General features: G+C 35.2%; 1 protein-coding gene across 2 annotated transcripts in view; it reads left to right on the top strand.

Annotated features, from left to right (window-relative positions):
* SLAIN2 (SLAIN motif family member 2) overlaps positions 1 to 13,405 on the top strand; it is a 70,251-nt gene that overhangs the window by 18,519 nt on the left and 38,327 nt on the right. For both annotated transcript variants that reach the window (XM_017678669.3, XM_017678665.3), the window contains exon 2: positions 8,258 to 8,406. In XM_017678669.3, the coding sequence (XP_017534158.2) occupies positions 8,258 to 8,406 (149 nt within the window). The remainder of the gene's footprint in view (positions 1 to 8,257; positions 8,407 to 13,405) is intronic.

Raw genomic sequence — 13,405 nt, 5'->3', positions numbered from 1 at the left:
TTGTGTTGTCTGATTGCTCTGGCTAGGACCTCAAGTACTATGTTGAATAAAAGTGGTAATACGGGTGGACATCCTTGTCTTGTTCCTGATCTTAGAGGAAAAGCTTTCAGTTTTTTGCTATTAAGTATGATGTTGGCTGTGGGTTTGTCTTGTATAGCCTTTATTATGTTGAGGTACATACCCTCTATGCCCATTTTGTTGAGAGTTTTTATCATGAATGGATGTTGAATTTTGTCAAATGCTTTTTCAGCATCTATTGAGATGGTCAAGTGGTTTTTATCCTTCTTTTTGTTAATGTGTATGATACTGATTGATTTACAAATATTGTACCATCCTTGTATCCCTGGAATAAATGCAACTTGGTCATGATGAATGATTGATGTATTTTTGGATTTGATTTGCTTATATTTTGTTGAGGATTTTTGCATCTGTGTTCATCAGGGATATTGATCTGTAATTTTCTTTTTTTGTGGTGTCTGTTGGTTTGGGTATTAGAGTGATGCTGCCCTCATAGAATGAGTTTGTAAGTATTCCCTCCTCTTCTACTTACTGGAATACTTTAAAAAGGACAGGTATTCTTCTTTAAATGTTTGGTAGAATTCAGCTGTGAAGACATCTGGACCTGGAGTTTTGTTTTGGGGGGAGTTTTTTGATTCCCAGTTCAATTTCATTGCTGGTAATTGGTCTGTTCAGATTTTCTGTTTCTTCCTTGGTCAGTCTTGGAGGGTTGTATTTGTCTATGAAGTTGTCCATTTCTTCTAAGTTGTCCAATTTATTGGCATATAATTTTTCATGGCATTCTCTACTAATTGTTTGTATTTCTGTATATCCATTTATTATTCCTTCTTCATTTCTGATTCTGTATGTGTGTACACTTTTTTTTTTATGGATCTAGCTATGGCTTTATCTATTTTATTTTCTCAAATAACTGGCTCCTGCTTTTGTTGCTTTTTTTCTATTGTTTTATTCTCTATTTTATTTATTTCTGCTCTGATCATTATTATGTCCCTCCTTCTGCTGACTTTGGTTTCATTTGTTTTTCTTTTCCTAGTTTCTTTAATTGTGATTTTAGACTGCTTACTTTTGATCTTGTTTCTTGAGGTAAGCCTGTATTGCTATTTACTTTCCTCTTAGAACTGCCTTTGCCGTGTCCCAGATTTTAGGCTGTTGTGTTTTTGTTTTAATTTTCTCCATGTATTGCTTGATTTCTCTTTTAATTTGTTCATTGATTCATTGATTATTTACAAGCATGTTGTTGAGCCTCCATTTGTTTGTAAGTCTTTGATTTCTCTGTGAAGTTATTTCTAGTTTCATAGCATTGTGTTCTGAGAAGCTGCTTGATACAATTTCAGTCATTTTGAATTTGTTAAGGCTCTTCCTGTGGCCTAGTATGTGATCTGTTCTGGAGAATATTCCATGTACACTTGAGAAAAATGTGTATCCTGCTGCTTTTAGATGGAGTGTTCTGTAGATACTGGTTAAGTCCATTTGATCTCATGTGTTGTTCAGTGCCCCTGTTTCTCGATTCATTTTATGTCTGGTTGATCTGTCTATTGGTGTGAGTGATATGGTAAAGTCTCCTAAAATGAATGTGTTATAATAATTTCCTCCTTTAATTCTTTCAGTGTTTGTTTTACATAGTTAGGTGTGCCTATGTTGGGTGCATAGATAATTATAATGGTTATAGCTTCTTCTTGAACTGATCCCTTTATCATTATGGAATGTCCTTCTTTGTCTCTTATTACTTACTTTGTTTTGAAATCAATTTTGTCTAAGTACTGCTATTCCTGCTTTTTTCTATTATTTGCAGGTAATATCCTTTTCCATCATTCACTTTTAGTCTGTGTATGTCTTTGGGTCTGAAATGAGTGTCTGTAGGCAGCATATAGATGGGTCTTGTTTCCTTATCCATTTTGCTACTCTTTGTTGATTGGTTCATTCAGTCCATTTACATTTAAGGTAATTATTGATAGATATTGCCATTTTATTAATAGTTTCTGGCTGTTTTTTATATCTCCTTTATGTTTCTTCCTCTCTTATACTCTTGTTACTGATGGTTTTCTTTAGTGTTGTAGTTGGATTTCTATTTTTTAAGTTTATTTTTATGTGTGTTTGTTTATTGTAGACTTTAGTTTTGTGGTTACCAAAGGTTCAAGGATAGCTTCTTTACTATATAATAGTGTCTCTTGAATTTCTGATTACTCTGTTTCAAACACAACCTAAAGGTATGTTTTTTTCCTTCTTCCTCCTCCTCCACATTTTTCATATGAGATGTTATAATCTGCACTTTTTATATATCCCTTAACTGATATTGTGTATAATTGATTTTGCTTCTTTTGATTTTTTTTTTTTCAAACTTGCTTGGTAATGACTTGGTGTACTACCTTTACTGTGGGTTTTTTTCTACCAGTGAAAGCTATTTAGCCTTACAGTCATTTCCACCTACAGCAGTCTCTTTATCATGTCTTGTAAGACTGGCTTAGTGGTGGAAAATTCCTTCAACTTTTTTTACCTGGAAATTGTTTAATCCCTGCTTCAAATTTAAATGGTAATCTTGCCAGGTAGAGGATTCTTGGTTGGAGGTCCTTCTGTTTCTGTACATTAAATTTTTCATGCCACTCCCTTCTGTCCTGTAGAGTTTCTGTTGAGAAGTCTGCTGATTGCCTGATGTGATTTCTTTTATAAGTAGTATTATTTCTCTCTCTTGCTGCTTTCAACACACTCTCCTTATCCTTTATCTTTGCCATTTTTATTATTATATGTCTTGGTGTTGTCTTGCTGGGGTTCCTTTTGTTAGGGGATCTCTGTACTTCCATGACTTGAGTGTCTATTTCCTTCCCCAGGTTGGGGAAGTTTTCAACAATTATTTCCTTAAAGAGATTTTCTATCCCTTTGTCTTTCTTTTCTCTTTTTGGTACTTCTATTATGCAGTTGTTTCATTGGATTGGTCACATAGCTCTCTTACCTTTCTTTCATTTCTAGAGATCCTTTTTTCTCTCTGTTTCTCAGCTTCTTTGTTTTCCTGTTCTCTAATTTCTATCTCATTTACCATCTCCACTACATGATCTCATCTACTTTTAAGTCACTCCATTGTGTGCTTCATTTCAGATACTGTATTCTTCAGTTCTGGCTCTTTTTCAGGTTTTTTATCTCTGTTGAAGTTCTCCCTGAGATCTTGAATACTTTTCTTTAAATCTGTGAGCATTTTCATGACTTTCATTTTGAAATCTTTATTAAAAAGATTGGTGATCTCTGCTTCGTTTAGCCCTCTTTCTGAGGTTCTATTTTGTAGTTTTATTTGGATCAAATTCCTCTTCCTGCTCATTTTGTCAGGGATTCTGTTTCCTCCTTTGTATTAAATGTTTATACTATGCTTTCTGGTATAAAGAGTAATAACTTTATGAAGAAGGCATGCTTTGGCACCCAGAAGCTCAAGAGTCTTTACTCTAGTGTTTGGTTCTATTTTGCAGGGCCCCAGCTGTAGGCGTGCTGTGGGTGGGGCACCTTTCTGCTTGACTTTTGTAGTGGTCTAAATCTGAGTGGGCATTTGCTTGAGCTGCTTCTGTATGATCAGCTCAGAAGTCTCTGTTGAGCTCACTGTGTGGCGGGCCACCCTCTGCCTGGCCTGCAGCAATGGCAGGGCTGCAGGGTTAATAGGGTGGTCAAACCGATGTGCCCCAGCCAGATGCACAGCTCCAGGTTTGAACATCTGCAGGGAAGGAGCTTGTGGGGCTTGCTCCTCCAGGCATCTCCCCAGTTGGGCTGAAATGGAGCCAAGCAAACTGGGAGAGTCTCCCGCTGCCTGGCAGGCAGCAAAGTCTGATGCTGCTGCTGACCCAAGTGGGTTGTCTGTCAGCAGCACGTGCAGGGAGAAGCTGTGGGGCTGCGTTGTCAGAAATGGGGATGGAGTGTCTGGGGCTCCTGAGAGTTCCCCATCTCTTGGTCTGAGAAAGGGCTGAGGAGATATCCTCCACCTGCCCTTTCTCCTGAGGAGAGAGTTCCATCCAACCCTTGTCCCCTCTGGTACTGCTCCCACTGCTGGCAAGTCTTCAAACTGAATGTGGGCTTATGCTCCCAAGGCAGTTCTCCCTGGCAAGATGTGCAGCACTCCTGGGCTCCTACCCCCTCCCTGCTCTGTTGTTCTTTCTCCAGCCTGTAAGCTGGGATGAGGGGAGTGTTTGGGTTCCACTCGATCTTGGCTTTGCTGCCTCACCCTTTTCTGTGTGGTCCTGTCTTCTTCCTTAGGTGTAGGGAGTCTGTTCCACAGTCTTCAGGTTACTTTCAGTTCTAGTTGCATTTGCTGTATTTTCCTTTTATGTGTTTTTGGGAGGAGGTTTCCATCTTGCCTTCCTATTCTGCCATTTTTAATCCTCTCCAAGCTTTCATTCTTTTTATGGCTGAGTAATATTTCATTGTATATATGTACTACATCTTTTTTGTCCATTCATCTGTTGATGGACATGTAAGTTGCTTCCAAATTTTGGCTATTCATTGTAGTTTTTATTTGTTTTCTTACCTAGGGAGATATATCCAGGAAAAAATTAAGAACGCTGATGTTCAAGAGTTTACTGCCGATTTTCTTCTAAGAATTTTATGGTTTCAGGTTTTATATTTAAGTCCTTAATTAATTTTGAGTTTATTTTTGTGTGCAGTGTAAGACAGTGCTTATTTCATTCTTTTGCATGTAGTTTCCCCAGCATCATTGGTAAAGAGACTGCCTATTCCCCATTGTATATTCTTGCCTCCCTTATCTGTATTAATTGACCATATAGGCATGGCTTTATTTCTGGGCTCTCTATTCTGTTCCTTTGGTCTGTGCATCTGTTAGTACTATACTGTTTTGATTGCTGTAGCTTTGTAGTATAGCTTGAAACCAGGAAGTGTGATACCCCCAGCTTTGCTTTTCTATCTCAAGATTGCTTGGGCTGTTTGGTTTTTTTTTGTTTTGTCTGTGGTTCCATATAAATTTTAGGATTATTAGCTCTAGTTAATTGAAAAATGCCATAGGTATTTTGATAGGATTGCATTGAATCTGTAGCTTGCTTTGCGCAGGATGACCATTTTGACAATATTAATTGTTCCTATCCATGAGCATGGAATAGCTTTCCATTTATTTATGTCTTCTTCAATTTCTTTCACCAGTGTCTTAAGAATTTTCGGAGTACAAGTCTTTGACCTCCTTGGTTAAATTTACCTTTGGGCATTTTATTTTTCTGGATGCAATTGTAAGTGGTATTGTTTTCTTAATTTCTCTTTCTAATAGTTTGTAATTAGTATGTAGAAATACAACAGATTTCTGTATATTCATATTGTATCTTGCAACTTTGCTGAATTCATTTATTCTAATAGTTTTTTGGTGGAGTCTTTAGGGTTTTCTATATATAGTATCATGTCATCTGCATATAGAGTAATTTCTTGCTTACCAATTAGGATGCCTTTTATCTCTTTATCTTGTCTGATTGCCATGGCTAGGACCTCCAGTACTATGTTGAATAAAAGTGGTAATATGGGTGGGCATCCTTGTCTTGTTCCTGATCTTAGAGGAAAAGCTTTCTGCTTTTTACTATTGACTGTGATGTTAACTGTGGGCTTGTCATATATGGCATTTATTATGTCAAGGTATGTTCCCTCTGTAGTCACTTTGATGAGAGTTTTTATCATGATGGATGTTGAATTTTGTCAGATGCTTTTTCAGCATCTATTGAGCATATGGTTTTTATTCTTTTGTTAATATGGTGTACCACATTGATGATTTATGGATATCAAACCATCCTTGCATCCCTGGAATAAATCTCACTGGGTTATGGTTGAGTGATCCTTTAATTTTATTTTTTAATTCGGTTTGCTAATATTTTATCAAGGGTTTTTGCATCTCTGTTCATCAAGGATATTCGTCTATAATTTTCTTGTTTTTTGTATTTCTTCCTGGTTTTTTCTTGGAAGACTGTATGTATCTGGGAATTTATCCTTTCCTGCTAGACTATCCAGTTTGTGAACATATAATTTTCTAAATACTGTTATAATCCTTTGGTGTGAGTTGTAAGTGGTATTTCATTTCTGATGTTACTTGGTTGAGTCCTTTTTTTTTTCTTGATGCATCTGGCTAAAGGTTTATTGATTTTTACCTTTACTTAGAACCAGCTCTTAGTTTCATTACTCCTTTATTTTTTTTAGTCTATATTTCATTATTTCCAGTCTTACCTTTATTATTTCATTGAATAATTTGATGAATTTAGTGTATTTACAGTCCTAAAATGACACTCTTACCACAACCATCACCACCATGTAATTTTGGTGCATTTATATCACTCTAAAATGAAACCTTTTACTCACTCCTACCTCTAGCCTTAGGCAACAACAATCTACCTTCTGCTCCATGTCCTTCTCTAGACATCTCATGTAAACAGAATAATACAGTATGTGTTGTTTTGTGTCTGGCTTCTTTCAGTGAGCATGCTTTTAGACTCACTCAAGTTCTTTGCACTTTTTGAAGTGAGTTTTACAGCCAGTAGAAGAATATACTAATTATACATGAGTCATACAGGTAAGTTGTGTGAAACCAGTGTAGGGAAAAGTTATATTTTGAAAGAGTGGTGATAGTATCATAAAGTGATTTTATTAATGTTATTTATTCATCTATAGTTTTATTAAATATTTGCTAACATAGAACACCAGTACATGATAGTTCACAATTAAAGAAGGGGTTGCTGAGGTAGAGCTTTGTTATGACACATTTGTAATATTTGAGTTGAAAAGAAAATGAACTCCATTGGTTTCATTTTCATTGAGTTGTTAATTAGGTATTTCATAAATTGAGATTACTTCATTATTTTTGTCCAACTGAACATGAATTGTGCACTAGATAAATTACTTTTGCCCTATTAGTCTTGAATTTCTTGAGCAGAGCTAAATAATATGAGTGACAGCCCTAAGTGATAGACAGGGGAGTTGAGAGAAGAGATAGAAAATGTATGTGTTGTCACTAGAAAGTAGTTTGTCCATTCCATTATCACAAAGATATATTTCAGAAAGTACTTTACTGTCCTAATGATTAATGTAAAATGTGAAACTATTAACTCCTTGACTTGAGACATTTAACTATGTAGATATATCAAGGCATAATTTTGTTCACTGCAGAAATTACACTGGAAGTGTCTTAATTTGGAAGCCACTCTGGTTAGAATTCAAGTAACTTTCCACTTTTCATACCAGTCATATTTGAAATAAACTAATATCAATTGACATAATCTGGACTAATCTGAGGAAAAACTATGAAGTAGGAAATTTAATAAAAGTGCACCCTTCCTTCATCTTCTGATCACCTTACTCTTTTTGTATATCTTCTGTAGGATCTTATAAAATACTATCCCTTTCTTCTTTCCTGAAACTGAAGTAATTTCATAAATGATTCTGTTATGATTTAAAGTATTGTTTTCATCATTTGAGAAGAGGGCTGTGGAGTGTATAATGCTTAACTAAAGGGAGTGAATCACTAAAGGCAGATTTTTGCGTGGTTTGTGGTAGGAAGAGAACTGGGAGGTAAAAACAAGGTATTTATATCCTCATTCTGCCTCCTAGACAAAACTTAATGATATATTAGGGAATTACTCAAGTACTATTGAAAAAAGAATAAACTATTATAGAATCAGATATTTCCTCATAATTTTTATAATGAGTGAAAGAGAAAAATAAGACATATTAGGATTGGACAGTTGGTCTCATTTGGGTTCATTTAATAGTTGAGATTTGTGTTCATATTGATGATTATAGTGTCATTTTCTTATACACAAATAAATGTGGAAGATTTTGAATACACTCTTATCACTCTCCCCCAATTTAAATCTATACAAAAGGATCCATATCTTTTTTTTTATTAAAGTGTTGTTGATAAACAATCTTATGTTGGTTTCAAATATAGAACACAGTGGTTCAACAGTTACCCATATTATTAAATCCTCACCCCCTCTAGTGTGGTCATTATCAATGTAGTTAGATGTTACAGAGTCATTAACTGTATTCTCCATGCTGTACTACCGTCCCCATGACCAACCTATATTGTGATTGCAAATTATTGTGCCCCTTTATCCCCTTCTACTTCCCCAACCAACCTTCCTTAGTCCTTCCCCCTTGGTAACTACTAGTTTCTTCTCAGTGTTCATGAATCTACTGCTGCTTTGTTCAAATGGATCCATGTCTTATAATCTTGTACTTAATAATGAGTGTCACCCTTTCATTTTTGTTTTTTGTTTTCTTCTAGGCTGTACTCATCACCAAAGAAAAAACTTACACCAATGCAGAAATTGGTTAGTCCATTAGTTTGGTGTAGGCAAGTGTTGGATTACCCAAGTCCTGATGTGGAATGTGCTAAAAAGTCTCTTATCCACAAACTTGATCAAACGATGTCAGGTATGTCTGTAATTTTTACTTGTAAATTCATCTTTTTTGCTTTCTTTATTCAAAAAAAGGATACTTGTTGAACAGTACATTTTTAGGAAGACAGTTGTTTGCTTGGCAGTGTTTTTTTGAATTTCTTTCTGCATACCATCATGAGTTTTTGCCAGATACACATAACCCTGCTCTAGCATTTAACTTCACAGCTTTTTTTTCCCTACTGTCCTCATTTTTAATTAGCTTCATCCTAAAGAATAATATCTGTGAAATATTGGATTTTTATGCGGTACTGTTTTTCTAGTACAAGTTAAAACAAGTAACTATTTAAAACATGTTTCATATCATCTAAAATCATCTCACCACCCTTGGGTAATTCTCATGTGATAGAAAGATACAGGTTGAGAACCAGAGAGACTTCATTCTCACTCTAGCACTTAATTTCTGTGTGACTCTGCACATTTATTGAACTTACGTGAGCTCAGTTTTTCTCTTAAGAATTATGAACTTTGTAAGGTTATTTTAAGGATTAAATGATAATGCTCATGAAGGAGCCTAGCATGTTTTTTGGGCTCATTGTAGATGCTTATGAAATGTATCCATTTCCCTTCTTTGTTATGTTTTTGTCTTGTTTTTTTTTAACTTGACATTTTAGGTTTAAATTTTAGGCTCTTTTGTTTAGTAGAACTCAAAAAGCTGACAAAGTGAGTCTGTTTTTATTTATGGCATTTAATGTAGCATGCCAGTGTGAGTAGGAATGTAGAAAAAATACCGACTCAGAATTTCTCTCAGCCTCTTAGGAATGCTACTGTTTTCTGGAATACTCATGTAGTAAAGGATTATGTGTGATTAACTAATCTAAATAGATTTTTGTTTTTGTTTTTTTGCTTTGTGTTTACTTAGCAGCCATGTACTTAAAATTGTTTATTTTGGTTTTATTACTGAAATATGTGTCCTCTTGCTAAGTATAAGCTGAAAATGGTCAGGGGAGGCAAGACTAAACAATTAAACTGGCATACAGTAATTTTGTTGGCTGTAAAGAGTAATGTATTGTATGAAAATAATATATTGGATGTGATTACAGAGCTTCTGAGTCTGTTTTGATACTGAAGTCTTTTTCTCTATTAAGAGAATCCTTTTTGGAAAAGCAATAGTTTTTATGTAATTTTTAAAAATGTTTTTGTCTGAATATCAAGTGCTTTTTATAATTATATCCTGGAGCTTGATTTAAATTATATTTGTAAGAGATTATTAGAAATATGTAGACAAGCTAGAAGACAATTTGAAATAACTGGAAAATTTCTAACTCATTTGTTAGATGATATTATTCAGACATTTATTAAGAATATTTTTAGGAACATTTTTCCAATACTCTTTCACTTTAGAAATAGTGTAACATATTTTATAGTTAGGAATTTTCATCATTCAACAGTATACTTTCATAACTTATGTGCTATGCATTGTTCTCAACTCTGAGGATATAGCAATGAATAAAATAAACCTAGTGGGAGAGGCAGACAGTAAATAGATAAACATAAAACAGGAATTGGCAGACTTTTTCTGTAAAGAGCCAAATAGTAAACAGTTTAGGCTTTGTGGGCTGTGAGGTCCTGGTTGCAGTTACTCAGCTTTGCCCTTATTATACACAAGCAGCCATAGATAATGCATAAATGGATGGGCAAGGCTGTGTTCCAGGAAAGCCATATTCACCTGCAGTTTACCAACCCCTAGTTTAAAAGCATCTTAAGAAATGGGAACTATTAGCAATTGAAAATTAGTAACCTGGACTTACAGGAGAAAATCCCAAGTTATTGCACCTCAAAAAAAGCAATTTGAATGAGTGGCTTTTGCTGTATTGTAACAAGGGTATTAAAGATAGTAAGAGTATATAAGAGCAGCTATTGCTGTTGAACCAAAATGAGGTATAATCAAGTACTAGATCTTTTTAACAATGTTTAGATTTTATGGCTATATGCTATAAAAGCAATAGCTACAGCTATAAATATAATATATATTTAAATAAAAAAGAATTTGGTTATTGCAAATTTGAGCCTTCTATTCCTAAACTCCACTTTTCCCAAGTTGGAAGGAAGATTGTTTTTAAATGTATTTTTTGATAAGACAAACCTTCCTGGGAACTTAACTATTGTGTTCTAGTAGAACAATTTCTGCTCCAGCGAACCCAGCTTCTCTGCAGTGCACTACCACTTGCTTGTTCCTAAGATGTTCCTCTCTCATGTTTTGTGATAGTGCATTATCGTTTTTGCCCTGTCTTACTCTCCCTGCTGTTTGTTTTGTTTGTTTGTTTGTTTTGGAGTCTTCTTTGAAGGGTCTTAATTCTCTGCCCATCTTTTTTGTATCATGGTAGAAGTTAACATAACATAAAATTTCCCATTCTACCCATTTCAGATATATAGTTCATTAGCATTAGGTACATTCACATTGCTGTGAACCATCACCACTGTCCATCTCCAAAACATTCTCATCATCCCGTATTAAAAATCTGTACCTATTAAATTTTCCAGTTCCCCAGTACCCATCTGCCCATCTTTTAAGTTAGGGTAACCCAGACCTCTCTTTTGTCTCACCTCGCTCTCTTTTGATAATTTCATCCATTCATATAGTGTCCAGTAACATCTCTATTCAAATTAATCTCATTTATTCATGCATATATTCAATTAATATTTAAGAGCCTGCTATGTATTAGGGCTTGGAGAAAGGGTGGAAGATACATGATGAGGAAAAACTAGCATTGCACCTGCACTCATGGAGTTTTTCCTCATCTAGTAGGAGAAAGATTTTAATACAGATAATTTTTATAACTGGTGATATGTAATAAAAGAATGGTATACAGTGCTTTGAGCTTTAAGATATAGGAATTTTATTTCAGGAAGTGATATTTGACCTGAGTCTTAAAGATTCAGAAAAATTTAAGTGGGATAAGGGAGAAGGCAAAAGAAGGGGTAGGATGTTGAAGGTGGACAGAACAGCAGGTTCAAAAGAACTGTAGGGGGCCTGCGGGGTCATGTGGGAAGGAGCATGGCATATATGGAGAACAGGAACAAGCCAGGGTGGCTGGAGAAGATAAAGGAACTGAGAGATGTAAGATAAGGCCAGGAAGATATGTAGGAGCCCGACTCTTCCAAGACCTCATAGACCATGTTAAAGATTTTGGATTTTATTATAAAAGGAGTGGGAAGATATTAAAGGGTTTTATTCAAGGGTGTGGTATATGTGGGTGGAAAGACATGATCAGATTAAGTTGTGCTTGGCTGTAGTATGAATAATAGATTAGGGAGGGCCAAAAGTGAATGTAAGATGCTTTTGAGGGGGGTTGAGCTGGGCAGTGTGTGTTGCAGGGGAGGGTGGTAATGAAAAAATGTGGAAGAAAAAGAGAATGAAGTAAATGTGGGAGACAGAAGAAAGTGACAACAGTGATTTCCTAGTTTGCAGCTTGTGTGACAGAATGGCTATTTTTATTCAGAGATGGGGACCCCAGGAAGAGAATTTGATTTTATCAGAAAAATCATGAATTTGAATTTGGACTTGTTGACTCTGGGGTATATTTGCCATGCCCTCAGGGGGAGACATTAAATGGGCAGTGTATGTGGGGCTGAAGCTCAGGAAAGTTTAGGGCTGGAGATACAAATAATGGGGAGCTAGATTAATATTACTAATGTGGGTATGAATGATATTTCACAGGAAAAAAAATATGGTTGTAGAGTGAGAAGATAGAAAGTCTGAGGACCTAAAATGCTAGTGATTAAATAGTCAAGTAAAAGAAAATAAGCTTCAAAGATCAGAGTGTAAAGACAAGAAATTAGTACTCCCATTTCTGTTCAAGTTAATATTTCTGACCAAATGCAGCACACAACATGCTAAATATGTTTGAAGTGTGGTGTCTGGTTTCTTATTCCATGGTGCGTAGGTATAAAACTACACTGTCCAACTAAACAGAAAAGCTAAACCAAAAACATATGTTCCTTTTCTTTAAACCACACTACTCTGTCAGGCATATCAGAAACTTCAGTCATCTTATTTTTTTTCCTTTAGTAATCCTTTCCAGTTTTTAATATCTGTACTTCTTTTCCTTATTTTGTTTTATTTTTGGTCACTTAAACTGCCTAGTTCAGTCTAATCTATTCTACATCAAAATTTCTGTCATTTTTTCATAAATCAATTGGATCATATCATTCTTGCTCTAAAGTCACTGATAGCATTATCACAACTACTGAATAAAGTTCAGCGTTCTGAGTATAACATTGCAGGCCTTTAGTGACCTGGCCCTAGCTGGGTTTTCCTCTTATGTCCCTCACTGTGTGCTTTACTTTTCTAGACTACTCACTCTTACTCCCTGAACATAATAAATTTTCAAGACACTGCTTTTGTTGTTATAAACACAGATGAAAGCATATACTTTCCCACTTTCAGTTTATTACTGTAATTATTACTCATCCTGTCAAGACTGCTCCAGTGCCTCTTTCCAAAAAAAGCCTTAACTAGTTTCTCTCAAGTGTAATGAATTACTCCTGTCTCATCATTTTCACAGCCCTTTGCACCTTTATGATAGTATGCATTTCACTTGCCTTGAAATCATTTTTTTTTCTGCCTGTACTACTTAGCTATAAGCCTCATTAAGAAAAGCACCATGTCACATTTGTATGCTCTACACAGTGCTTTGCCAACAATTGTAACTTATTTTATTAAATAAGGTATGGATTTTAGAATGGGGTGGAAGAAAGAAATTCTATTTTAAGTATTAATTTTTCTTGTATATAATTGCACTCAATATCCTAGCCCTACTTTTGGCTCTTTCTGTAATTTTATATGCAGATCACCAATTTTTTCCCCTTTTTGGGCTGGAAAAGAGCAGGAAAGGGCTTTTTTTCCTTTTTTAAAGAGAACTCTCACATCTCTTGATCTTAACCTGGCCCAAATAGTCAGTACTTAATAAGCTTGGCCCCACTTTTTTTTTTCAGCAATATATGTTTGTTATAGAAAAAATAAGAAAATATAA

Source organism: Manis javanica, chromosome 5, assembly GCF_040802235.1.
Source record: "Manis javanica isolate MJ-LG chromosome 5, MJ_LKY, whole genome shotgun sequence".
Lineage (NCBI taxonomy): Eukaryota > Metazoa > Chordata > Mammalia > Pholidota > Manidae > Manis > Manis javanica.
Note: the sequence above shows the minus strand (reverse complement) of the source record. Positions and strands in the feature narration are given on the sequence as shown.